The sequence below is a fragment of the Schistocerca nitens genome, chromosome 3 (assembly GCF_023898315.1).
Source record: "Schistocerca nitens isolate TAMUIC-IGC-003100 chromosome 3, iqSchNite1.1, whole genome shotgun sequence".
Taxonomy (NCBI): Eukaryota; Metazoa; Arthropoda; class Insecta; order Orthoptera; family Acrididae; genus Schistocerca; species Schistocerca nitens.
This window is the reverse complement of record NC_064616.1, coordinates 130,469,952-130,497,854: the sequence shown is the minus strand read 5'-3', so window position 1 is coordinate 130,497,854 and position 27,903 is coordinate 130,469,952. Positions and strand designations below refer to the sequence as shown.

Here is a 27,903-nt window from a genome sequence, read left to right as displayed (position 1 = left end):
GATGAGACCGATGACCTCACTGTCTGGTCTCCACCTCCAAGCAACCAACCAACCATATTGGCTACTTGACTTCTATCACTTTTTATTTGGCAGTGTTCTTCAATAACAAAGTATCAAACTCCTGAACTGGCTTCCTGGTCTCCATTTTTATTATTATCTATATATTTCAATTTGTTATCTGAATAATTAATTTCAGGCGTTCTACGAAGGCTTTCTGATTTTTTAATTACCGTCCTTAAGACAGTGCAGTACTTCTTGTAATATCAATTCTGTCCTACTTCTCTGTTTGTCCTAACCATTCCATTCAATTTCTTTTTCCTTAGAATTATATTTTGATTACTTTTGTAATCCAATACATTTCCAATATCTTACTAGTGTCTTACTTTTGTTGTTTTGTTTGGAAAGCACCTGTTAAAAATGAACAGATATCAGTTCCAAATGTATATACAGCTGACAAGGGGAGGCCATAACTGTTGGATTATGGATTTTTTCAGACTTTGTAATCTTAGTAGTCCATTAGGACAACATAACAAGCAAGTGGTAAAGCGCGCTACTCAGGCATTTAAAAAAAAAAAAAAAAAAAAAAAAAAAAAAAAAAAAAAAACACAAGAGCTTTTACGTGTCGAGTATGTACCAGTGAACTGGAGACTCTTAGCATTATATGGTGGCAGTCAAGTGACTACCACTCAAGCCAAATGATCTCTAGATCGTTGGTTCCAGTCCCACTTCTTCTTCTTCTTCTTCTTCTTCTTCTTCTTCTTCATTTTATTTATTTCTTTTTCCCTTCAACACTGGTCACATCATTTGCTACATACAACATTTGAAACGTAACGTAACGCAAAAAACACATGTATGTATATGAATGTTTATTGAATTTGTAATGGTATTTTGCTGTTAACTAATTTTAGCCATCCAACAAATTTTGTATTTATTATTATCAAAAAGTAAATGACCAAACGCCAAATGTTTTCCTAAATATGTACGCCTGTTGTGATTTTTGAAGTCTCTTACACTGCAGTCAGTTGAAGTACCCGGAATTGTTTTCCACCTGGATGCTTCGACAAATAGTGAATGTGAAAACTTTTTGAAAATCATGAAATTTACATTTTTACTGCAAAAAATGGAGGTGGTTTTCAGTTCTTGGATTATTGCAGATGATACACGTCATGAAGATTAAAAGCATTTCACAGCTGCTAAAGTCAGCTAAAAACTGTGTTCATGTACTGTGATTGTCTTCTTCAAGAAATGGACCTTATTTGCAAATCACAAAAGGCACGTTTTCACAAGAACGTTGTGTGTTTTGTTGTTTACTTGTCAACAGTTATAAATATAATTATTACAATTAGTGAACAGTCAAATAACACTACAAACTCAATAAATATTCATGCAAATACAGTGTTTTTTTCCATAACATTGCCTTTCAAATGTAATTTATAATAAATAATATGAGCAATTATTTAAGAATAAAGGAGGCAGCTCACCAAGAGGCAGGAGTGCTGCATCGTCGACAGGTACACAAACAAAAGGTACAGAGCTTTGCTTTGCTAGCTTTTGGAATGAAATTCCTTTCTCAAGCTTGTAGGAGAAAAACACACATGCGTGCGCGTGACTGTCCCTTTACATTGTGCTCAGTCAACTGTCAGCTCTTTCCTGGCCCATGGCGAGTGTGCTGGGTTGAGGTGGGGTTGCTGGGTGGGGTGGGGATTCAGGGTGGGATGGAGGTGCAGGGCGGGGTGGGGTGGGGGTGCAGGGTACTGTACTGCACTGCACTGCACTGTACTGTACTTTTTGCTTGTGTACCTGTTGATGACGCAGTGATTCTGCCATTGGTGAGTCATCTCCTTTATTTCTAAATAATTTGTTATTCTCAGCCAGAACTTTCTATAAATAATATGATCAGCATTGGAAAAAATATACATTAAAAAAGAGTCGGACTCAATCCAGGAATCTACCAATTACAGAGCTTGAATGCTAACCCCTTGATTGCTGCCAACTCGAATGCCGAGTCCCAATGCACTGGTACATATTCGGTGTACAAAACTTCTCTTTCAATTTTCACAAAATTGCTCATGTACTATGCCTTACAACTTGCATATTATGCTGTCCTAATGGACTACTAAAGGTGTTTGAAGTCTGAAGTAGATCCATGCTCCAAATGTCGTGGTCTCCCCTTGTGAGTTTCTATCACATTATTTGCACCCTTTAAATAAGATTCTTGTAAGGCTTCCTTCCACCCCCATGAACCATGGACCTTGCCGTTGGTTGGGAGGCTTGTGTGCCTCAGCGATACAGATGGCCGTACTGTAGGTGCAACCGCAACAGAGGGGTATCTGTTGAGAGGCCAGACAAACGTGTGGTTCCTGAAGAGGGGCAGCAGCCTTTTCAGTAGTTGCAGGGGCAACAGTCTGGATGATTAACTGATCTGGCCCTGCAACACTAATCAAAACGGCCTTGCTGTGCTGGTACTGCGAACGGCTGAAAGCAAGGGGAAACTACAGCCGTAATTTTTTCCGAGGGCATGCAGCTTTACTGTATGGTTAAATGATGATGGCGTCCTCTTGGGTAAAATATTCCGGAGGAAAAATAGTCCCCTATTCGGATCTCCGGGCGGGGACTACTCAGGAGGACGTCGTTATCAGGAGTAAGAAAACTGGAGTTCTACGGATCGGAGCGTGGAATGTCAGATCGCTTAATCGGGCACATAGGTTAGCAAATTTAAAAAGGGAAATGGATAGGTTAAAGTTAGATATAGTGGGAATTACTGAAGTTCGGTGGCAGGAGGAACAAGACTTTTGGTCAGGTGAATACGGGGTTATAAATACAAAATCAAATAGGGGTAATGCAGGAGTAGGTTTAATAATGAATAAAAAAAAAATAGGAGTGCGGGTAAGCTACTACTGACAGCATAGTGAATGCATTATTGTGGCCAAGATAGACACGAAGCCCATGCCCACTACAGTAGTACAAGTTTATATGCCAACTAGCTCTGCAGATGATGAAGAAATTGATGAAACGTATGATGAGATAAAGTGAAGGGAGACGAAAATTTAATAGTCATGGGTGACTGGAATTCGAGAGTAGGAAAAGGGACAGAAGGAAACATAGTGGGTGAATATGGATTGGGGGAGACAAATGAAAGAGGAAGCCGCCTGGTAGAATTTTGCGCAGAACATAACTTAATCATAGCTAACACTTGGTTCACGAATCATAAAAGAAGGTTGTATACATGAAAGAATCCTGGCAATACTATAAGGTACCAGATAGATTATATAATGGTAAGACAGAGATTTAGGAACCAGGTTTTAAATTGTAGGACATTTCCAGGGGCAGATGTGGACTCTGACCACAATCTATTGGTTATGAACTGTAGATTAAAACTGAAGAAACTGCAAAAAGGTGGGAATTTAAGGAGATGGGACCTGGATAAACTGAAAGAACCAGAGGCTGTACAGAGTTTCAGGGAGAGGATAAGGGAACAATTGACAGGAATGGGGGAAAGAAATACAGTAGAAGAAGAATGGGTAGCTCTGAGGGATGAAGTAGTGAAGGCAGCAGAGGATCAAGTAGGTAAAAAGATGAGGGCTAGTAGAAATTCTTGGGTAACAGAAGAAATATTGAATTTAATTGATGAAAGGAGAAAATATAAAAACGCAGTAAATGAAGCAGGTAAAAAGGAATACAAAAGTCTCAAAAATGAGATTGACAGGAACTGCAAAATGGCTAAGCAGGGATGGCTAGAGGACAAATGTAAGGATGTAGAGGCTTATCTCACTAGGGTAAGATAGATACTGCCTACAGGAAAATTAAAGAGACCTTTGGAGAAAAGAGAGCCACTTGTATGAATATCAAGAGCTCAGATGGAAACCCAGTTCTAAGCAAAGAAGGGAAAGCAGAAAGGTGGAAGGAGCATATAGAGGGTCTATACAAGGGCGATGTACTTGAGGACAATATTATGGAAATGGAAGAGGATGTAGATGAAGATGAAATGGGAGATATGATACTGCGTGTAGAGTTTGACAGAGCACTGAAAGACCTGAGTCGAAACAAGGCCCCCGGAGTAGACAACATTCCATTGGAACTACTGATGGCCTTGGGAGAGCCATTCCTGACAAAACTCTACCATCTGGTGAGCAAGATGTATGAGATAGGTGCAATACCCTCAGACTTCAAGAAGAATATAATAATTCCAATCCCAAAGAAAGCAGGTGTTGACAGATGTGAAAATTACCGAACTATCAGCTTAATAAGTCGTAGCTGCAAAATACTAACGCGAATTCTTTACAGACGAATGGAAAAACTGGTAGAAGCCGACCTTGGTGAAGATCTGTTTGGATTCCGTAGAAATGTTGGAACACGTGAGGCAATACTGACCCTATGACTTATCTTAGAAAATAGATTAAGGAAAGGCAAACCTAAATTTCTAGCATTTGTAGACTTAGAGAAAGCTTTTGACAATGTTGACTGGAATACTCTCTTTCATATTCTAAAGGAGGCAGGGGTAAAATACAGGGAGCGAAAGGCTATTTACAATTTGTACAGAAACCAGATGGCAGTTATAAGAGTCGAGGGACATGAAAGGGAAGCAGCGGTTGGGAAGGGAGTGAGACAGGGTTGTAGCCTCTCCCCGATGTTATTCAATCTGTATATTGAGCAAGCAGTAAAGGAAACAAAAGAAAAATTCGGAGTAGGTATTAAAATCCATGGAGAAGAAATAAAAACTTTGAGGTTCGCCAATGACATTGTAATTCTGTCAGAGACAGCAAAGGACTTGGAAGAGCAGTTGAACGGAATGGACAGTGTCTTGAAAGGAGGATATAAGATGAACATCAACAAAAGCAAAACTAGGATAATGGAATGTAGTCGAATTAAGTCGGGCGATGCTGAGGGAATTAGATTAGGAAATGAGACACTTAAAGTAGTAAAGGAGTTTTGCTATTTGGGGAGCAAAATAACTGATGATGGTCGAAGTAGAGAGGATATAAAATGTAGACTGGCAATGGCAAGGAAAGCGTTTCTGAAGAAGAGAAATTTGTTAACATCGAGTATAGATTTAAGTGTTAGGAAGTCGTTTCTGAAAGTATTTGTATGGAGTGTAGCCATGTATGGAAGTGAAACATGGACGATAAATAGTTTGGACAAGAAGAGAATAGAAGCTTTCAAAATGTGGTGCTACAGAAGAATGCTGAAGATTAGATGGGTAGATCACATAACTAATGAGGAGGTATTGAATAGAATTGGGGAGAAGAGGAGTTTGTGGCACAAGTTGACTAGAAGAAGGGATCGGTTGGTAGGACATGTTCTGAGGCATCGAGGGATCAGAAATTTAGCATTGGAGGGCAGCGTGGAGGGTAAAAATTGTAGAGGGAGACCAAGAGATGAATACACTAGCAGATTCAGAAGGATGTAGGTTGCAGTAAGTACTGGGAGATGAAGAAGCTTGCACAGGATAGAGTAGCATGGAGAGCTGCATCAAACCAGTCTCAGGACTGAAGACCACAACAACAACAAGGCTTCCTTGAAACTTCATGTTCTCTCTTCATTAGTAACTCTAGTTTTCCACGCTACCACTTCACTGTGATGAAGTAAGTTATTAAGTAACAGCTAGTGGAGCACCACGTCTATGACATCAAGTCAAATTCATTTGTTGATCCTTCCACTCAGTTTTTTTTTTATTACAGAGGCTAACCAGCTCTCTGACCGAACACGCTGAGCTACCGTGCCAGCATGCTATCGGCACTGTCGGCGAAAAGCGTTGACCATGTGGGTACAGAAGCAGCAGTTGTAAAAGTTTCTTACCTCGATTTCTCGAAAAGTATGCATTTTCGGACCCCATACCTGATGATGAAAAATGCTCTACTTACAATTATCTATCAATCCCGCCAACTTTGAGTCGAGCGCTCGTCATAACCTTTAGGGGTGATTTTCTCAAAAACGCGGGGGTGTTGACCCAAAATATCTTAGATTCCTTCGTTTTAGGTTGTACACAAGCGACCTGCCAAATCTGAGCCAAATCGGTTGGCTGTGTCTGAGGCCTTCCCCTTGTTAGTATGAAAATAAAATGAAACCCCATTGTTTCTATTTACTCCTTAAGCATTAAAATTTGTGTGTGGCCACCTTCACCCCACATGAGTGGAAATGTGTTTGTTTATAATATTTTAATCAAGTTAGGTTGAATTCAGCGCTACTCTTCAGAAATACGCTTTTGTTAATATGTTTCCAGAATAAATAAAAAAATCTCAAGCTGTACAGTAGCATAATTTTCTGAAGTGTGTTTGTTCTCTGTTTCATGGTACTAGTGTATCAGAAGATATTTCACCTATTCCCAAAATAATGTTTGTTAATTTTGTTTTAGAAAGTGCTTACCTTTTTGAGTTCTAAGTAAAGACTGTCGTCCTGCGCCAAGCAGGGATGTTAGTCCTGGTAAACTTGGCTTAAGTTCCTGGTCCAACAATGGGCCGAGTCTTCTGCACACTTCGAGTAGATGATTTGGCCCAATGTGTGGATACTTCCGCTCCTAAAATACAAATGAGATTACAGTTACGTATCTTTACTTCTTTCACAACAAATTTTTTTGCTCATAGTGTCCCACAGTTGTAATCATACTGTCCACACTTACACTCTCGCTGGTGACCAAAGATATTTTCGTTGTTAAGTTCATCACAGTATGGAAAGGGAATAGAGATACTAATAATTCAGACACACTGGTAATAAAAATATTTAACTGGTAAAACTACAAAGCCTGAACAATGAAATTATGAAAACAGTAAGCTATCATTTGATTGGTGCCTTGAAATGCATCCAATTTGGATGTTCTTATAAATACTACAAAAATATTTGTGTTTTTGTGTAATGTTTTATACTATCAAGACTCTCAGACCACATAAATGGATACTTCAATTTTTTTTACAATAAAGTAAGGCATGAAGAAAGAATATATAATATTAATTTTTCCATGTGTACAATTCTCAAAATTATGTAAGTGAACGAAAGCAAGGAGAAAAACAAGGTGAACTGGTTATTTATATATATGTATGAAGGGTTTATGTTAATGTCTGATTTTTTTTGAAACAGTGGAACACTAAGGCTATGAAAGGTGAAAAACCCACAAATATCAATGTTCTCATTCAAGGCACTAACCTGAATTCAAATTGAAACTGTAACTGTAGAAAGGTTTCGCACAAAAGCAATATACCATTACAAGGGCATGTCTAAAAACTACAAAAGAATGCTGTGTAGGGTATGACAATAGAGGTCTTTTCACCACTTATAAAATACACACAGATTTCTCAGGATGACTGTCCTCTTAGGTTTTCAAATGGATTACATATTATTTTTATCTAGCAGTGCATCTGCTCTGCTCACAATTTAACTCGTCTGACATGTACTCTCCAGCTTTGTCACTTAAACAACATGGAAACATGTTATACTGAAAAAAAAAATCTTCATGTGCTTAATTATTACTATGACAGTATTTAGTTAATTTACTATCAGGAGTTTGGTGTTAAAGAACTTTGGAAAGAACCTGTTTTGAGAAATATATTGTTATTTGCTTGCTGTATTATCTATTTTCATCAGCCAGCGAGATGGCATGGTAGGAAAACACTGAACTCTTATTTGGAATTCAGCAGTTTAAACTCTATCTGCCCATCCTGATCTATGTTTTCCATGGTTTTCTTGAATCATTTATGGGATGGTTCCTTTAAAAAAAGGAAATTGTCGATTTATTCTACATCCTTCTTCAACTCACCTGGGTCTCTAAAGATCGTGACATTGATGGGATGATTAACATTAATTTTCCGTTCTCCTATTCTTAATAAAGTTTGCATGAAGATGATTTGTTTTATTCATTTTGCTTTACACTGCAATATTTCCTCGTCAACAACACATCACGCTGCAGATTTCAGGAATCATTTTTAGATAATAATCGTGAGGATCCAACTGCACTGGATTTGAGGTCCTTGTAACTTCTGCAGGGACGGGGGGGGGGGGGGGCAGAAGAGAAACTGTAAGGTAACTTAATAGTCTCTCCGTGCAGCTTATAGCTTCTCTCATGAATGTAGCCAGTTTATTTCTCGTTAAATATGGTTTGACGACACTCAGTTTCATCCATTCTTAAATAATTCCTACGATCGTTGGATACTGGCTTAATAAGTAATACAGAGTGGCTGCATTTATTCCTTTGCATTAGTCATTTGTTTGCCCATAGCTTTCTCTAGACTTTTTTGGCATTGTTAGCTCTAAAAGGGCCAAGACAAGTCCCAGTTCTTGCGGCTGTATAATACCATGCGACATCTCGTACAATATAACCTAAATGAACGAAAGATACAATTCGCAACCAGCGATAGCAACACAGTGAAGTCGCTCGGACGTGTGTAGATTTAACGGAATTGGTCGGCCGTTCTAGAACAGCGTATGTCAAGAGCAATATACGCCTAACGAAAAGCTACGCATATTCTTTGAAATGCTTGGCGCCAGCTGTCTTACACGGAAAAATTTACTGTTTGTTTTAGATCAGTAAACGTGGAAGCAGTTCTTACTGAGCAGCCGCGCCTACGATATTCAAGATGAGCTGGAAGTGATCTACGACTTCCAGAATTCACAGCCAGTACAAAAACGAAACCATCCTCGTAAATTCCGACACTAGGCCCTGAAACGAATACCCTGTGGAAAAGTTTACATAAAAGACAGACATGTCAGAGACATTGGATTTCTCTACCGGTCTGCGTGATATTATTCTACCGAAAGGTAACCAGTATTGTGAGACGCCGCAACTTATTTGTTTAACTGGCGTTGCACATTAAAAAAAAAACACACACAAACTGTGATGAATCTATTAACGCTAATTCTCGTTACGACAGATCCATGCGCAAAACGTGGTGTTGGCAAAGAAGGAGTCACATGTAATCGGTGTCAGTTAGGTCGTCGAGAATGGTGGTCAAATTTCTAATGCAAACATGAAGGGACTGGAAATCGAAAAACAGTAAGTTTCAAAATCACTTCATCTTATAAAGTCTCCTGCCATGTTTATGTTTACGCTAAACTCACGGTACTATACGGATCTTGATACTGATTTCGCTAATAGACTGTTTCACTTATAAAATATTTCGTGCAAATTGGCTTAACTATAATAATGTTCGTCGATTAAGTCGTGACTCCTGAGAACTTTCCTGGTGTGTGCTGCTTAAATCGTTCAATTTATACTAGAATTTGGAGTTACCTAAAGTTTCGCTCTGGATTTTAATAGTAACTCTACGCCAGTCTGTCCGGCCGCAAGACACTTTAAGTGCTACCCGTACGGAACGACAGCCTCTCATTTTTGTTATTTCAATATCCAAAATGAGAGCATTTCTAAAAACAAATTAAAAATGCACTGGAATGAACAATTTATGCAATGAGTTCTGTTTGTTCTACTTGTTTAAACTTTAGTTATTTCCCTAACTCGGACCGCAATTCGAAGATCTAAGAGCAAACAGTGAAATGACATTTTGTACACTGTTTTGGGACCACGGCTGCGAAAACTTAGGTATGGTGCACCAGTGCACCAGTTTCAGACGCTTACATTTTGTAATCTGAAAACCAGGCACGTGCATTTAGTTTCATCTAATTATAGAAAATGTTAGCGCTCAGATAAAGACGTTTGCACATGAGAACCTTCTATATCCGCGTATATACTCTACAAGCCACGATACAGTGCATAGTGCATAGCGGCGGGTATCAAGCGATTTTCTACGCTATTCCATTCACGTTGAGTAAGGGGGAAAATGACTGATATACGCCCATGAAGGGCACATCGCCTTTCTTCCAAAGACATTTAAGTTCCTTATCAGCATTACCTCTATACAAATTCTGCGCATATACTATGTGACGTAATCGAGATGTCAGAATAATTATGTAATCAGATACCACTGGGTTCGGTCTCATTGCTATAGGTATTATCCTACATTTATTCGCATTTCATTATATAAAATGTCGTGAGAGATGTTCAAATTTTTCCGTAGTTCATTACGATCGTACAATGGCGATAATTTACTTTAGGCAGTTTGTGAAAAATCACGTGTCGCTACTGATCAAATCAATAAAGGGGGTATTTATACTGACGATATTAGAGGTTTGTAAGTTTCACGTCCCATGGATAATTTTGCGAGTTAAATCATTTTACATTCACAATGCAGATTAATTTGTAAACATGGTTACAGCCTAAACATTTCTAAGTTTTTTTTTATTTTTAATTTTTTTTTTTTAAATATAGAAGTTAGTAATTCCTACCCACCACCTTTTACACATTACTACAACAGAAATTCTTCCACGAAACAGAAGGAAAAACTTTTTTGTTTTCAAATTTTACTTTGCTGTCTGTCAGACACTGTGTCACTGGGAAAAGTGATGAAGATTTTTTTGTTGCAGCGTTGTGCACCCCCATTTTTGTGCAAAATACAACCTTAATGTGAGGTAATGAATGTCTTTTTCCTTCTGATATTGTCTTTATGTACATCATTGCTCCTTATGAACTGTAGAGCCCAACTCAAACAGATGTCTACAAGGTGATCATGTGTGGGCACCACATATTATTCTTACGTTTTTGTGCAACAAAGCCTTACATTACTAAAGATGAGTTACCCCAGAGCATTATTCCACATGACATTACTGAATGAAAATACACGCAAAATATGTCAATTTACTGATTTCTCCTTCCCAAGATTTGCAATGATTCAAAGTACAAATGTGGCTAAACTAACTTGTTTCACGAATTTAAAAATGTGTTTTTAAATGTGTCTACATTTACCTAAACGTAAATGTAGATATAAGACAGGGAAGGGCATTAAGAAAATAAATTGCTATGAAAATGAATGGCAGGAAGTTCACAGTAAGAAATGCGCCTATTTCAGCTGAAATCTGATACACGAGATGCTGCACACTGCTACACCGACTAGCTGATATTTTCACAGTGACGCCCAACCGGAACAGTTGGCAGCCCTTGCACATGATGAAAAGGCTGAGCATTCACAAATGTGTACCTCAGGTTTCCTTTGGAAGAAAAAAAAAATACTTTTACTGTAGCAAAGACGCAGTAAAAGATAATGTACACAATTGTAGCCAGAGGGTCTGAAAGGGTTTAATGTAGAGAAATGTAAAATTGTGGATTCATTGAGACGTGAACACGTAGCACCTTTCGTGATAAAAGAGTGACTAATGCAGTCGGCTATGCCGTACAAATAACCTGGAATACCGATGCGTTGTTCAGCACAAATGGTCATAGGCTGTTTCTCCCGTAGGACAGGGTCGCAGAACTGCTCGAAAATCTGTCAGATGCTTTAGAATATTTCTACATTGCAAATACCTGCTTAGCAAAATTGGGAGGACTGATTTTCTGAGTAGAATGATGAATATTTCTCAGCCCAGTATATTCGTACTACCCGGTGAGTCAAAAGTGCTGTCCCGTAGGAGAAAGTCAACATTCACCATTGTTGATTTCAACAATTCAATAGTCTCAGCTCATAGAACACAGCTGTATTCAGGGATATAACAGGAATTATCATTCTAAGCAAAAAAAGTCTAGTAAACATGGTGTCTAAAGTGCATACCTTAAAGGCTATGAGCACTACATCTCCGATACTGTGAAAATAATCCCTTCTACTGGAAGCTATTTGTTTTCCATATCTTGAGAGGCCGGCCAAAGTGGCCGTGCGGTTCTAGGCGCTGCAGTCTGGAACCGCGAGACCGCTACGGTCGCAGGTTCGAATCCTGCCTCGGGCATGGATGTGTGTGATGTCATTAGGTTAGTTAGGTTTAACTAGTTCTAAGTTCTAGGAGACTAATGACCTCAGAAGTTGAGTCCCATAGTGCTTAGAGCCATTATCTTGAGAGGTGGCAGTATCGACGAAAAAATAAATAAATAAAAAATAATAAAGATCCAGTAAACATGGGCTCTGAAGCGCATACCTTCAGAGCCATGTGCACTTGTTCATATTCACTACTGTGAAACGCAACTCTTCAAAATGAACAAGTGCTCATAGCTCTTAAGGTATGCATGTTAGAACGCATGTTTGCTCTACATATTTTTCTTCGAATGATCGTTCCTATCACATCCCTTAATACGACTTTGTCCCATGAACCAAGGCTATTGACTCACCAATGTAGACCATCCTATGGAAAATGAATTTCGACTCGCCCTGTATATGGCACCTGTCTCTCGCGGCTGCCGATCAGTTGCTGACTGGGTAACGTTCATAACAGCACCACACCTCGTGACTTGGCCTGTAAGGAGCTCTACTCATATTTAAATGCTGCCTTCTTCCGTTCCTGCCTATGATCATCTTCAGAAATTGCAACATATTCGGACGAAATACCAAATATTTGTCACAAGCCAGAATACAAATGACATTGCTACTTGTTTCGCTCGCAATAATTTCACCTTTCGTTTTTTTAATCGGGCTGAAGTTACAAAATCGAAGAAACCCATTACTGCACACTCTTATCTGTAAACAACATCGAATATTTTAGAACATACTTCTATTACATTAATAAGGAAGTCCACAAACACGAAGCTGAAAAAAAAAATGACATGAAGTAGGATGCGAACTTACTGTAATTGTCTCCGCAACTCCGTGCCTCTATACATTACGCTACGGTGAATGAGTGTATCTTCGGACATTATCTTTCGTCTTATGATGTCCTGTAGTCATTTACTACCGATATATCATTACCTGACGATTATAACAAATCGTACCTAGAGTAACGTATCTGTGATAAATCTTCAAAGTGCCGTTGGCTTGAAATGATGTGCCGTCTTCTGACGCACTTACGAACACAACAAAATATAATGGAATACAATATGGTGTGCGACTGCTAACGAATTTCATGGTGGCATCGAGTTGTACTATGTTGTCATGAACGTTGGCGAATCAGCAAACTCAACTCCTTTGCATCGACAATGTGCAAGTACCGGTAGAGACAGTGAAAAACTCACTGGTTCTCAAAAGCACATACGCCATCTGTGGGCGGAACGATGCTTCGCCAGCTCACAACCAAATCGTCACGTTTCAGCCTAATGGGCTACGCTACAGATCAGTCAGTCACCACAACCAAATCGATCGATTTCGGCCAAACACCAGTTGTATGTCCTCATTTTAGTGACTCATCTCTCCAGCAGACATCCAAAAGATACTGATGAATGGCTCTTTCTTAAAAATAAATACGGTTATGTATCATCCTACACTTTTTACATAAAATGTGATACATAGCGTAATTCATTAGTTATTTAGACTGGTGTATAAAGAGGTGTAAAGGATGACACACTGCTTTGCGGAAGGAGCGAGTATACCGGATTGCTTGCAGCTACGGTATGATCTTTATCGGCTGTACTATGAGGTGCATTCAAGTTCTAAGGCCTCCAATCTTTTTTCTAATTAACTACTCATCCGAAATCGATGAAACTAGCGTTACTTCTCGACGTAATCGCCCTGCAGACGTACACATTTTTCACAACGCTGACGCCATGATTCCATGGCAGCGGCGAAGGCTTCTTTGGGAGTCTGTTTTGACCACTGGAAAATCGCTGTGGCGATAGCAGCACGACTGGTGAATGTGCGGCCACGGAGAGTGTCTTTCATTGTTGGAAAAAGCCAAAAGTCACTAGGAGCCAGGTAGGTGAGTAGGGAGAATGAGGAATCACTTCAAAGTTGTTATCACGAAGAAAATGTTGCGTAACGTTAGCTCGATGTGCGGGTGCGTTGTCTTGGTGAAACAGCACACAAGCAGCCTTTCCCGGACGTTTTTGTTGCAGTGCAGGAAGGAATTTGTTCTTCAAAATATTTTCGTAGGATGCACCTGTTACCGTAGTGCCCTTTGGAACGCAATGGGTAAGGATTACGCCCTCGCTGTCCCAGAACATGGACACCATCATTTTTTCAGCACTGGCGGTTACCCGAATTTTTTTTTGTGGCGGTGAATCTGTGTGCTTCCATTGAGCTGACTGGCGCTTTGTTTCTGGATTGAATAACGGCATCCACGTCTCATCCATTGTCACAATCGACGAAAAGAAAGTCCCATTCATGCTGTCGTTGTGCGTCAACATTGCTTGGCAACATGCCACATGGGCAGCCATGTGGTCGTCCGTCAGCATTCGTGGCACCCACCTGGATGACACTTTTCGCATTTTCAGGTCGTCATGCAGGATTGTGTGCACAGAACCCACAGAAATGCCAACTCTGGAGGCGATCTGTTCAACAGTCATTCGGCGATCCCCCAAAACAATTCTCTCCACTTTCTTGATCATGTCGTCAGACCGGCTTGTGCGAGCCCGAGGTTGTTTCGGTTTGTTGTCACACGATGTTCTGCCTTCATTAAACTGTCGCACCCACGAACACACTTTCGACACATCCATAACTCCATCACCACATGTCTCCTTCAACTGTCGATGAATTTCAATTGGTTTCACACCACGCAAATTCAGAAAACGAATGATTGCACACTGTTCAAGTAAGGAAAACGTCGCCATTTTAAGTATTTCAAACAGTTCTCATTCTCGCCGCTGGCGGTAAAATTAAGTATTAATGTTTGGGGACTAATGAAGACTCCTCGTAATAGCGTTGTAAAACGGCAACAAAATGTAACCACCTTTCTTTTTATTCCTACTGAACAGAAAATCTGGTCAGTTATTTCTCCGAATGTGATATGTCCTTTTGATGAAAGAGCTTCATGTTTGTAAAATAGTGTTTATTACCGTGTGCCTTGAGCAGCGTTTTCATTGACAGAGTTTTCATTGAGCTTTCAATGTCTCCCTCGAGTTTGCGGGAACGATAGAAAATGTAGCGTTATGATTCACAGTTTTGTGCGATACGGAGTAAATTTGAGACACGCTGCTTTGCGGTAGTTTTTAAAGACAGGGGGTATCTGCCCTGGGCGGCAATTTCAGGAGGCGCCAAATTCATATTCTTGAAGGGGGGGGGGGGGGGGGGGGGGGGAAACATTGGTTCACCCAGCGCCTATGATGCACCGATTACTAGTATGATTTTGAAAAGCATCCCAGTTTATTTTTGGGCACATTCTCCGTTGATTTCTGAACGAATCTTACGTTGATTTTTGAATGCGTGCATAGTGAACGTCATGTCTCTGCCAGGGGAATCCCCGTCGCATCTAGAAAACATAACCGCCGACAAAAGGGGACGGGGCTGCACGAGCTGAGCCGAATAAACCCGAACGGGTGAATGCCGTTCGCTGTTTGTTTGTGTAGTTGATTGGAAGTTCGAATTATCAGTTTTGTTATAATTATTAGCGAAATCCACAGATTCAGACTACCAGAGTGGAAATAAATGACTAACAGGACTAACAGGTTGGAAAGATTACGTATTATCTTCTCAGTGTATCCAAGAAAATGAAATGTAGAAAATATTTGCCAGATAGCTACACTGCAAAGAGCCAGTTGTACAGTCCCAGCTTAGCAACCGCTCAAGTTGTATTCTCGGAACTGCGCGGAAAATGCGTCGTATGAGCACACAATAACGCCTAACCGGAGAAAAAAAACGCGGGATAACTGAACCAGTGATTCTGGGAGGGTTGGTCACGTTAACCAGAGACTACGTTTTGACAGTGGCGGGAATAGTTGCGGAATTAATGATGACAAGATTGTGTGTCAGAACCAGGAAGGAGAAGAAACAGGCACATCACACAAATATATGGAAGAATATAACTATTCCAAATTTATATAAAAATTTCGAACTACTACTTTTCGACCTCATACTAGAGAAACTAGAGCGTATGAATGTTGCTTGTAGTAGGCCTAATAGAGGCATTTGATATTGGTACTTCGTGAATTATATTCTTTAGTGTTATTTATGTAAATGAGGTACATAAAAATGACCATTCGTGCCAAAACAGTCTCGCTTATTTGGCGTGTGTTACAATTTCTGCAATATTACAAAGACTTATTTCGTTTTATCTAGCAGACAGCGACAAAACCACATGTCTTGGGTACTATTCGTGTTAACAGCTTTTTCAGTATCAGACAACGACATTTTGATTTTTCATGTAGCAAAACGTTTGACGAACTTCGATGAGGTAGTAAATTCCTTCGCAGAAAGGAAAGCATGCCGTGTAAAGCTGTAGCAAGACTATAGAGAAAAAATGCTGGAATTTAAGTTTGAAAAAATGTGTATTGTCTTGTTTCTCTCTTGTCTTTACTGGTTTTGTTTCCTATATTTTTAGGTCACATAAAAGAGAAAGTTATTAGCTAATTTTTAATTTTCTGAAGAGGTCTTATTCTACTGGTCACAAATAACCCCACCCAGTATTAATTGTGTGTGTGTGTGTGTGTGTGTGTGTGTGTGTGTGTGTGTGTGTGTGTGTGTGTGTGTGTCTTTTTCTTAAAAAAAAAGGAAAAATCGGCGAAACAGTGTGCGATAAAAGAATGCTATGTGAAGAGGCGTAGCTCTGCACTTTGACACACTTAACACCAAATAATGTCTTACACTTCCTTGAACATATATGTTTTATATATCAAACTCTTCAGGAAGATGTGCGCTACAAAATGAACATGTTTCTCAAAAGCTGATTTTTTTAAATTTTTGACGTCATATCTGAAACGCTAGAAGTGGGGGGTGGGTGGGCACCACTATGAAGTTTTTGCTTCGGTTAGGAAATATCGTACATCCGGCGCTCTTTCAAGATACGGAATATGACTCATTTAGAAACTGCAAATAGAGTGCAGCGAAAGTATTGGAGATCGGGAATGGGAGTATTCTCGAATTTAAGCCTAAAACATTTATGCAGGTCATGGAAGAAAATTTTAGTGTGGCGTTGTCATTAGGCACGGAAAGATGTGCAAGTGACAATATGTACCGTAACTGCGCGCGAACTATACTGTGTTCATCATTAGAATAAACCGCGTTTGCTTGAATCTCATTGGATTTTGTTTCACGTGAAGCGGAAGCCAAGCTGTGTGCAGTACCGTCAAGTACGACCATAAGGATACTTTTTATGCTGTGCCACACGCACTTAGACTAAGCGATAATGCGGGACAACTGTATTACTAGGGCATTTAACTTGGTCGGCACTGGCCAGCCAGCTGGTCCAATTAACATGCAATGATGTGAGCAGTTGCAGTTCAGACGTAAAAAAAGAGACAAGCGGAGTAACTATATAGATTCGAATGTCATTTAATTTTTAAAGAGACTGAAATAATATTCGGCAAGACTCCAGCACTGCCGCACGCTTCTTAGGCGACCAGACGGAAAGCATAAAATGATCTCGTTCTCACGTAACACAGCATTCTAATTACAAACAAGAGTGATGAAAATTCCTAACTTAAACACAGGGTAATTTTTCTGAGCGAGTTATGTGTGATGCAATAGCATACTGCAGGGATTTCACCGTATTGTTAAATACTGAAGGTATTAATTACAGTCAGTCGTCTAGTAATCTCCTTCCTTATCCGAATTCGAGAAATACATTTCAAGTCTGGAACTGTCATCTGCTACGTTGATAACAACTCGACCAGCAACACAAAGGGCCGCATTTTCTTCTTTTACGACGTGCTGTTATATACCCCGGACGTGAAAAAGCTGCGTGCGGCAGTTCCAGTACGTCTGACAGTCTCGTTATTTCTCGCGACAAGTCCCTCGACTTGGCTCCAGGTCGGTTCTGTTTGTGTTCATATGGTAATGGTACAGTGGCGAATGTAAAAATGCAGCATTTGCATTGTGTGCTCGATGTTGTGAAACGGATTGCTTTTCATGTTTCTACGACAGTTATCATTTTGGTTCGTGTGAGACTACATCTGCGGTATAACACTATCGATATAGTCCAAATCAAGAGTATTTAGTTTTTCATTTTTGTTCTAAAAATAAAATTAAATTTTCTTAATCTAAGCAACCATTATTGACAAAATTTCATAAAATATGGATACTTAAGAATTTTATATTTCAAATAAAAATAGGAATTTCGTGTACAATACGTAATTAGAAACAAGAAGACGTGCATTATTCACAAAACATTGATTATGACTTTTACACGTACGAAATGTAGGTATTTCAAATTGAACGAAAAAGAAAGGGCCATAGCGAGATAGGAACCAGAGATCATTAGAGTATCAATCTACTAGGTTACAGATTCCGCTATACATCCAGTGTTTGTATTTCAACAGTAAAAAATACAGTCCCTTGGAAAACTTAAAAGCCAATTTTTTCTGTAAATTTATGAAAAACATTAAGAACAACCTTTAAACTTTTAAACAGTGTTCCACACACGTTTTTCACTAAGGAGCAGGAAGCGGCCTCAGCTATTTTCATACTGCGTATTAACAGCACGACAATCGGAGCACAGCAGTACTGATACTGTGACTGTTTTTGAAATAAAAACTACATAGCTGAAACGTGATTAAGAAAAACGTTGATGGCTGTTAATACATCAGGATATCTTAAAAGTTTCATGGAACGTAACTTAGTAATAAGATAATGCATAAGCAGGACTTACTTCCACGAACTTAACAACACCAGTGTACGTGTGCTAAGGCTTCTGACCAATCATCGTGTTTGTGTTTGTTTACGTCAGGTTTATTCTTACGACGAACAGAGTATAGTTTAAATACTGACGTAGCTTTGTCACAATGTCAAAGCTTATCTTCTGATTGATTGAATCGCATTTGGAATCAGAGATACGTTCCTCAGACACAGTGAATGTACAGTAAATTCAATCCCTAAATCCCTGCAAATAGTTGCTGTGTAAAGCCGGCATTACACGGCAGTCCTGAAGTGTAGAAGTCAGGTGTATAGTGATGGGGAGCTCGTGAATGAGTCGTTCAAATGAACGCTTCACTCCAGTGAAGTGTGAACTAACCACTCAATTTCAATGAACTGGTACTTCAAACTCTTCGCAGATAGCACACTCCACACTTTTTTCTAGTTCACTCACTCTCTTCCCCTCTCCGTCTCCCACTGCATCGGCGCTACGTCACTCATCCTCCCTTCACTTCAGTCCTCCCTCTACTGCCTGTCGACGAATCGCGCGGTGTTTGTTGGGAACGATAGGTTATGATGGCTTGTGGAAATGAGGGGCGAGGGGAAAGCAGCGTCAGTTGCTTCCTGCAGTGCTGACATCATTACCCGTGACTATTTGTGCAGTTAAACTTCGCGTCTACGGGTAGCCTACCGTTGGCAGCGCTTGCAGACAAATGAATATTAAAGATACAAACGAGAGGCTGGCTGTGTGAGCACGCACAGCCAACATGAAAGTAAATGTTTGTTAATAACACTGATAGAGGGATTTTACATGAAATCGTACCAATGACTACAGGTGACAGTTTAAGTTTTGAATCTGGAGGGTTATATTCTCAACAAAAATAAATCTACAGGAAAACTTCTGAATAATTACTTAACGTAGGTATATAGGCTTTGTGACAGTGGTAAACACACTCATTCTATTTTGGATTAAATTTTAAAAGGAACATAAAATTGGACTGCCTTTCGTTGATAGTCCTAGTTTTCAGTCCATGAATACGACAAATAATGTTTCATTTGGCAGATAAAAGCTTTTTGGGCGCTTCATGAGAAAATGTCGAGCAAGATTAAATGTAATGCCTTCTTTATATGTGACAGGCTTCTCTGTTTCTTTCCTTTGTCCCCTTCGACCATGCCCTATTTAACTCAGACGCTATAAGAGCGCAAAACGTTGCGTACACGTTACTGCATAGTTCGGCAAAATTATGAAGTATTACGAAGCTTTATTGTACGAGCTAGGCGAAGCGAGCGTAGCCGCAGCTGAGCAGCGAACTGGGCAACTTCGCCAGGCTTCCGTACTTCATGAATGAACTACCGGTACTTCATTTGAACGCTTCACGGCAAAGAGTGAAATGAATGAAGTAGTTCACGGGAATGAACGAGTTCGACCCATCTCTACAGGTGTACACGGCCTGCCACCTAGCGGCAGAGCGGGTGAAGCTGACTCTCTGAGCACTATGGGACCCAACTGCTGAGGTCATTAGTCTCCTAGAACTTAGAACTAGTTAAACCTAACTAACCTAAGGACATCACAAACATCCATGCCCGAGGCAGGATTCGAACCTGCGACCGTAGCGGTCTTGCGGTTCCAGACTGCAGCGCCTTTAACCGCACGGCCACTTCGGCCGGCGGGTGAAGCTGAGCAGACGGATACGGTATGGGGTTATCCGCCACAGAGAAACGTGAACAGTTCTTTTCTGCCGTAGATCCGCAAATGTGCAATAGAAGAGGTGCTTGTGCGCATGCATTTCGATCGGGATTTCTGCTTGTTATCATTTTCACTTATGGTCAGCAAACGAGAAATGCATGAGCTCTTGAGGACTCTCTTGGCTATTGCGCGAGATATTCTACACTTTTTCAGTAATTTTTTATAAATACTGTAATAAAGCAAATGAAATGGAATTAAAGACAGTATAAGCGTGCCTAATCAGGCATACAACAAGGAAAGGTGTGTATATGATTCTCTTGAATCGTTGTACCATAATAAGGTATATCTACAAATGTTTAGTACTGAGTTTGTGTGTTTCAAGTAAGGGTGCAGATAATTTACTTTCTATTATGTACGTATCACCTTCATTAGTGAAAGTACCGCACGTGTTTGCTTTGATTGCACCTTTTGTATTGTTTCAGCATGCCAGGAAGGATAGTGTTGAGAGAATAGCTACTAGAGTCAGATCAGTTTTGCCGGCCGTGACCAGTGGGGACTGTAAAAGCCGGTTTGCATCTTTACGGTCGCACTGTTGTGAAATAGCTTCCCTCAATTACTAGGTCTCTTATGTGAAACCCGTCGTGTGCGATCGACAGCAGCTTATCAAAACAAGGCGCATCCATACTGACGAAGCTCCTAAATTGCTGTGGCTCTTCGGGTCTCAACTCCTTCGTTAACAGGGAGCACATCTTCCTGTCTTCAAACGTTCCTCCCAGCCAGGGCTGAACCCAATTACTAGTCGAATAATTGCGTCCTGCACATCTGAACTGCTGTGAAAAGTCAACATAGATAATCATTTGCATGTACCAGCGTGACATTAAAGCGAATAATTTAGTCCATAATTCTGTATAATCATAACGTAATTTCAATCTAGCTGCGCAAGATAACAGTAACTAGTTAACAATTACGAATCTAGACCTCTCGGAAGTTTCAGTATGAATAATGGCTCTGAGCACTATGGGACTTAACTTCTAAGGTCATCAGTCCCCTAGAACTTAGAACCACTTAAAGCTAACAAACCTAAGGACATCTCACACATCCATGCCCGAGGCAGGATTAGAACCTGCGACCGTAGCGGTCGCGCGGTTCCAGAATGTAGCGCCTAGAACCGCTCGGCCACTCTGGCCGGCTCAGCATGAATAAATAAGAGCTTTACAAAAACACCAAATTTCACCCTCAATGACGTAAACGACGTCCACAAGCGTGCAGTTTCGAATATGTACTCACGGGATGATGGTGCAGACTTGTAAACAATTGATGCGTCGTTTAATACTGGCTTAATTCTTCTGACAAGTAAAGTGGGAGGACACTAGAAATAAAAATAAACGAATTCCTTACATAACCTGAAAGGATTGAGGGTGGGTGTTTGCCGAAAACATATTATTGGGATTTGGGAGGTCGGGGTGGTAGTATTCACACCTCGTTCGAACCGGAGTAAATGGGAGCAAATAAGCATTCGCAGATAATTCGCCAGCAAATTCTTCGTTTGTTTTACCAGTATCCATAGTTGTTTTACAGTTATTAAAGATATTTAAATTACGTCTTTGTTGCACAGACTGAATTTAAATACTTCTCGTAATTCGCCAGTTTCCACAACGATCCGCATGTACCTGTGAACAAGTGTTTATGCTGGAGGGAACGGCAAAGAACGTGAGGGAAACAGCACAGCGAGCCAATCCTATGATTACTGCATTATTGCTTTATAATCGTCGTATGGGTTTCACTTGATACAGTCCTAGTTATAGCCACGATACAATATTACGATAGTCAGAAAGGGTAATTTTTCATCGCGAGCATATTGTTTGCGTCGAAGAAAATGACATACGAAAAGAGGAAGTTGTTGTCTTGAATTTGTACGTCAGAGTGAAACGTGTGGTGATGTACTTAACAAACTGGATCTCCGGCCATCCTTAGCATTATTCTGAAAGAGGGGTAAATTTAAAAGCAGAACATTAACTACCGATGAACCTGAAAAAATCCTAGTGTTTACCCTCTGATATTACCAGATGGAAACATTTACGTTAGTTATTGTTTCGCACTTCAGTAGGCAACTATATCTCAGATAGTTCCTTATGTCTGCTGTGATATGCGTAGTGCTTAAGGATTTTATTAAAGCACATATAAGGAAAATAATGTCTATAATGCACGGTTAAATGAAATGTGAAATATACATACAACAATGTCGCAGGTTACCTGTTACAAATGCTAAACAGCTGAAATTTGCTGGCTAATTAGAAGTGTGTGCCCGACCGAGACTCGAACGAGGAACTTTTCCTTTGACGGGCAAGTGCTCTGGCAACTGAGCTACCTAGGCACGACTCACGACCCTCCCTCGCAGCTTTACTACCGCTAGTACCTCAACTCCTACCCTCCAAACTTCACAGAAGCTCTCCTGCGAAACTTGTGGGATTAGCACTTCTGGAAGAAAGGATTTGCGGAATATGGCTTAGCTACAGCTAGGAGATGTTTCCAGAATGAATTTTTCACTCTGCGACGTAGTGTTCGCTGATATGAAACTTCCGGGCAGATTAAAACTGTGTGCTGAACCGAGACTCGAGCTCGGTACCTTTGCCTTTCGCGGGCAACGTACGAAATGAGGCACTATAGAAAGTAAAGCCGCGAGGACGGCTCTTGAGTCGTGCTTGGGCAGCTCAATTGGCAGACCACTTGCCCGCGAAAGGCAAAGGTTCCGAGTTCGAGTCTTGATCCGGTACATAGTTTTATTCTGCCAAGAAGTTTAATATCAGCGTACATTCCGTCACAGGGGGAAAAATTCTCTGCTAAATAGCCTGTTAGAATAGAGAGAGCGTGATCGGGGAAAAATTATTTTTAATTATTCGGTTTTTAGATGAAAAACCTCTAAATTAACAGCGACGTAATTTCAGCCACCATGAACGTAAACAACGAGAATTATAAGGTCTTTCGTATATTTTTAATTTTAATCAGCATAATACACACATATTCGCATTTGTTTCTTTCAAGGAAATTTGTTCTACTTTTCCTTTTCAATATACAAAGCTTGTTCTTATTCACTCTGATCCTGCCTGATTGAAGCGTCTAGTAAATTAATCGTCTTTATCACTGCCCAGTTGGACCCTTAGGTGCTTTGCCTATTTTATACCAGTCTTTTTCTTGTTGTAAGACTGCAGAGTCTCATAAAGGTAACGCCGAATAAAAGTTTCGGATTTCCAGCGACATCAAGTGATTAAAATTAAACGAGCTTACAGCGAAGATTTCCTTTGCTCTTGTCAAGTGGTATGACTGCTAGGGCGATGCTGATACGCCCATATACACACACTAGCTGCCGGCTGTGACGTCACTGGTGCTCGCGGCATCGTCATATATGGCCATACGTTGGCTCCGCGTTCGATGTGCCCGCTTCAACTGATCCATAGCTGGATCCCACGCCGCACTGAGCTGCTGGACACCCTCCCTTTAATTACACAGTCTCAGAACGGTTAGTGCGGGCCACGACAGAGGTTTCGTAAAATTTTATCCGGTGACCGTTTTCCAAAGCAACCAAATCGGATTTATCTGGGTAGCGTAGGCGATAAAACCCTTATGCTCCTTCCTGTGTTGTTCTATAGTGCGTAAAGGCTAGCTAGCCCTCTTGTAGACGCCAGGTGTTCTGAGACCTCTTGCGTCTTTTAACTGGTCTCTGTAACTGCCGGATTTTTGTCGAGGGCTGAAGATAGACTTGATCTTGTGTCTTTTTCACAGTGGCTTATCTTACCCGACACGGAGCCACAGAACGACAAAAAAAAGTTTATTTTTTTGCTCTTCGTCTGTGGTCTTATTGTGTTCCTTCCTTGAAATCACTTCATTTATTTGATGAACGTTATAGCGATTGTTCCTGAATACCTTTCGTAGGTGGCTCAGCTCATGGGGCAGTTTATCAGCGTCTGATGACATTGTTGCACGATGCATCGGTGTTAGTAATACAGTGCGTTGCTGTGCCGGGTGATTGTGGTTGATAGCGTAGAAGTACAGATCGGTGTGGATAGGGTTTTTCTACAGACGTGGCCAAGGCATCCATTTCGTTTGCGGCGGATGAGGACTTCGAGGAGCAGCATACATTGTCTTTTTTCGTCTACCTTTCTAAAATTTGATCTGACGAGGGCTGGAATGCTGAAACCATTACCCGTTTAAATAAATTAAAAGTGTCACCAAGACTACGAATTCTACAGTTTATTAGATTGCGTAGCCAGCATGCGCGTAGGATAATCGCTTGTAACAGCTCCTGCATATTTTAATTTACTGGCGAATACAAAATAATAAAAAAACCGTTCTTAAACGCAGTGGAGCTAAAACACACTACTGCATTTCCAAGGTAAGTGCAAATGGTTCGGCGACAGCTTAGAGATGCGAAACAACAAAGCAATCAAATGACCTTCAAGTAGAGTCTTCCCGAAGAATTAATTCTGCTGATGAGCGTTTGCTACGTATATTTATTTATCATGTTCTGTGGAACCATGAGATCTAATGCTACTTGTTCATGGAATGAGCAAGTACATAGTTTGCAGAATGTTGCTTAGAAAATGTATAAACAGACACAAAGAATTAATAAAAAACGAAAACATTAAGAGCCAGTATACGAATAAATAACAAATTACAGAGGGAAGTTCTCAACTATAGCGAGGAACTCCTGTGCAGAATGGAAGGAGTGTGCCACCAAGAAAATATTTTTACTTGGATTTGAATATGTGGGGGTTCATACCCCATTTTTTTCAGTTCTGTTGGTAGCATATTGAAAGTGAAACCCGCTGAACAGTCAGTGCTTGATTTGTGGCGGTACGCGCTGGTACCTCTGACGAAAAAAAGCATTAAAATAACATTTTAATAGGTCTAAATTAAAAAAGAGTCTCTCTCTCTCTCTCTCTCTCTCTCTCTCTTCTTAATGAAGCACGTAATAGTAAACATTATTCTGCACAATATTTAAAGCAGTGTTATCCAAGTGTGTAAAGTTTTTTCATCTAGTCTCACTGAATGACTGTTTCAATTTCTTTTGGAAGATCACTGTTGCCAACAACAAATCCCACCATGGAACATATGTACAACGACAGCAGAGTTAGAACTCCGAGACACCTGACCGACGGCCAACACGAAATAGGCGAATCGACATCGCAATGAGTAGCCGCAAAATATAACCGTATGATATAATAGAGTGAAAGGAAGCAAAGCTGGCAAGCCTTCAAATTCCAATGGAGATCAGATTTTAGCTTTCAGTATCTGTACGTGATCTTGAACATAATACTTTCAAGAAAGCTTTTTATCTAACCTAAGTCCTAAGACCCCTCCACGAACCATGGACCTTGCCGTTGGTGGGGAGGCTTGCGTGCCTGAACGATCTGAAGAAACTGCAAAAAGGTATGAATTTAAGAAGATGGGACCTCGATAAACTAAAAGAACCACAGCAGATTGTGGTGAGCTTCAGAGAGAGCATTAGGAAACGATTGAAAAGAACAGGGCAAAAGTCTACAGTAGAAGAAGAATGGGTAGCTCTGAGGGATGAAGTAGTGAAGGCAGCAGAGGATCAAGTAGGTAAAAAGATGAGGGCTAGTAGAAATTCTTGGGTAACAGAAGAAATATTGAATTTAATTGATGAAAGGAGAAAATATAAAAACGCAGTAAACGAAGCAGGTAAAAAGGAATACAAAAGTCTCAAAAATGAGATTGACAGGAAGTGCAAAATGGCTAAGCAGGGATGGCTAGAGGACAAATGTAAGGACGTAGAGGCTTATCTCACTAGGGGTAAGATAGATACTGCCTACAGGAAAATTAAAGAGACCTTTCGAGATAAGAGAACCACTTGTATGAATATCAAGAGCTCAGATGGAAACCCAGTTCTAAGCAAAGAAGGGAAAGCAGAAAGGTGGAAGGAGTATATAGAGGGTCTATACAAGGGCGATGTACTTGAGGACAATATTATGGAAATGGAAGAGGATGTAGATGAAGATGAAATGGGAGATATGATACTGCGTGTAGTGTTTGACAGAGCACTGAAAGATCTGAGTCGAAACAAGGCCCCGGGAGTAGACAACATTCCATTAGAACTACTGATAGCCTTGGGAGAGCCAGCCGTGCCAAAACTCTTCCATCTGGTGGGAAAGACGTATGAGACAGACGAAATAACCTCAGATTTCAAGAATATAATAATTTCAATCCCAAAGGGAGCAGGTGCTGTCAGGTGTGAAAATTACCGAATAATTCACGGTTGCGAAATGCTAACACGAATTCTTTACAGACGAATGGAAAAACTGGTAGAAGGCGACCTCTGGGAAAATCTGTTTGGATTCTGTAGAACGTTGGAACACACGAGGCAACACTGGCTCTACGAATTATCTTACAGGATACGTTAAGGAAAGGCAAACCCACGTTTATAGCATTTGTAGACTTCGAGAAAGCTTTTGACAATGTTGTCTGGAATACTGTTTCTCAAATTCTAAAGGTGGTGGTGGAAAAATACAGGGAGCAAACCGCTATTTACAATTTGTACAGAAACTAGATAGCAGTTGGTTGGTTGCTTGGATTAAGAGAGGGGGAAAGGGACGGAACTACGAGGTCATCAGTCCCTCGTTCCGAATAAAACAATGCCACAAATGTGAGAATAAAACAAACCAGACTGACAACCCAAAACGGAATGAAAGGAAAAATCACAAGAACAATGGAGGGCAACAAACTCGTAAATGGACAAAAGGGGACAAGAAAACCACAGAAACGCAAGAAACGGGATGAATACATCAAAACAACAAAGGTTACCATGTCTGGCTGCCCATGAGAATAAAAACGGAGAAGCCAACCACTCAGCAACACATTAAAAACTCCAACGTAGAAGCACTACGGTGGAGGACACAGAGGGACAAAGGACATGCTCTAAAACTTAGATCAAATGATAAAACCCACCCTCACGAATAAAACTTAGAACTAAATCAGCCAATGAGGCGTTGTAAGATAAAATTAGCGGCAACGAGTCCGCTAACTCAAGATTTCCTCGCTGGGCAGTCAAAGTGGAACAGTGCACTAGACTATGGGCCACTGTCAACCGGGCGCCGCACCGACACTGAGGCGGGTCTTCACGGCGCACGAGTTAACCGTGGGTCGCCCGAGCGTCGCCAATGCGGAGCTGGCAGAGGACAACTGATTCCCTGCGAGAGGGCCGCATGGAAGGCTTCCACACATTCGTAGTCTTCTTAATGACACGCAGTTTGTTGTGTGTACTGTTATGCCATTTCTTCTCCCAAAGCCGAAAAACCCTACGGCGTAAGTCAGAACGCAGGTCAGGTTCAGAGACGCCCATCTCCTGAAGCGGTTTCCACGTAGCCTGTTTGGCCAGCCTGTCGGCAAGTTCGTTGCCTGTGATTCCGACGTGTCCTGGGGTCCACACAAACAACCACTGAACGACTGGACCGGTCCAGGGTATAGATGGACCCCTGGACGGACGCTACCAAAGGATGGCGAGGGTAGCACTGGTCAACAGCTTGCAGGCTGCTCAAGGAGTCAGTGCACAGAAGAAACGATACCCTGGAGCATGAACGGGTATACTGGAGTGCACGAGAGATGGCCACCAGCTCTGCAGTGACAAAACTGCAGCCATCGGGCAAGGAGTGCTATTCAAAATGGCCTCTGTTGACGTAGGCGAAGCCAACATGACTATCAGCCATCTGCGACCTAAGTGTACACCATGGAGGTGCATGCAGACGGACC

The 27,903-nt window shown here is 40.8% G+C and overlaps 1 protein-coding gene across 1 annotated transcript in view; it reads right to left on the bottom strand.

The window, feature by feature from the left end:
• Nucleotides 1-27,903, bottom strand: part of LOC126249102 (PH-interacting protein) — a 278,680-nt gene that overhangs the window by 154,523 nt on the left and 96,254 nt on the right. The window contains exon 5 of the mRNA XM_049950753.1: nucleotides 6,364-6,514. Coding sequence (XP_049806710.1) covers nucleotides 6,364-6,514 — 151 coding nt within the window. The remainder of the gene's footprint in view (nucleotides 1-6,363; nucleotides 6,515-27,903) is intronic.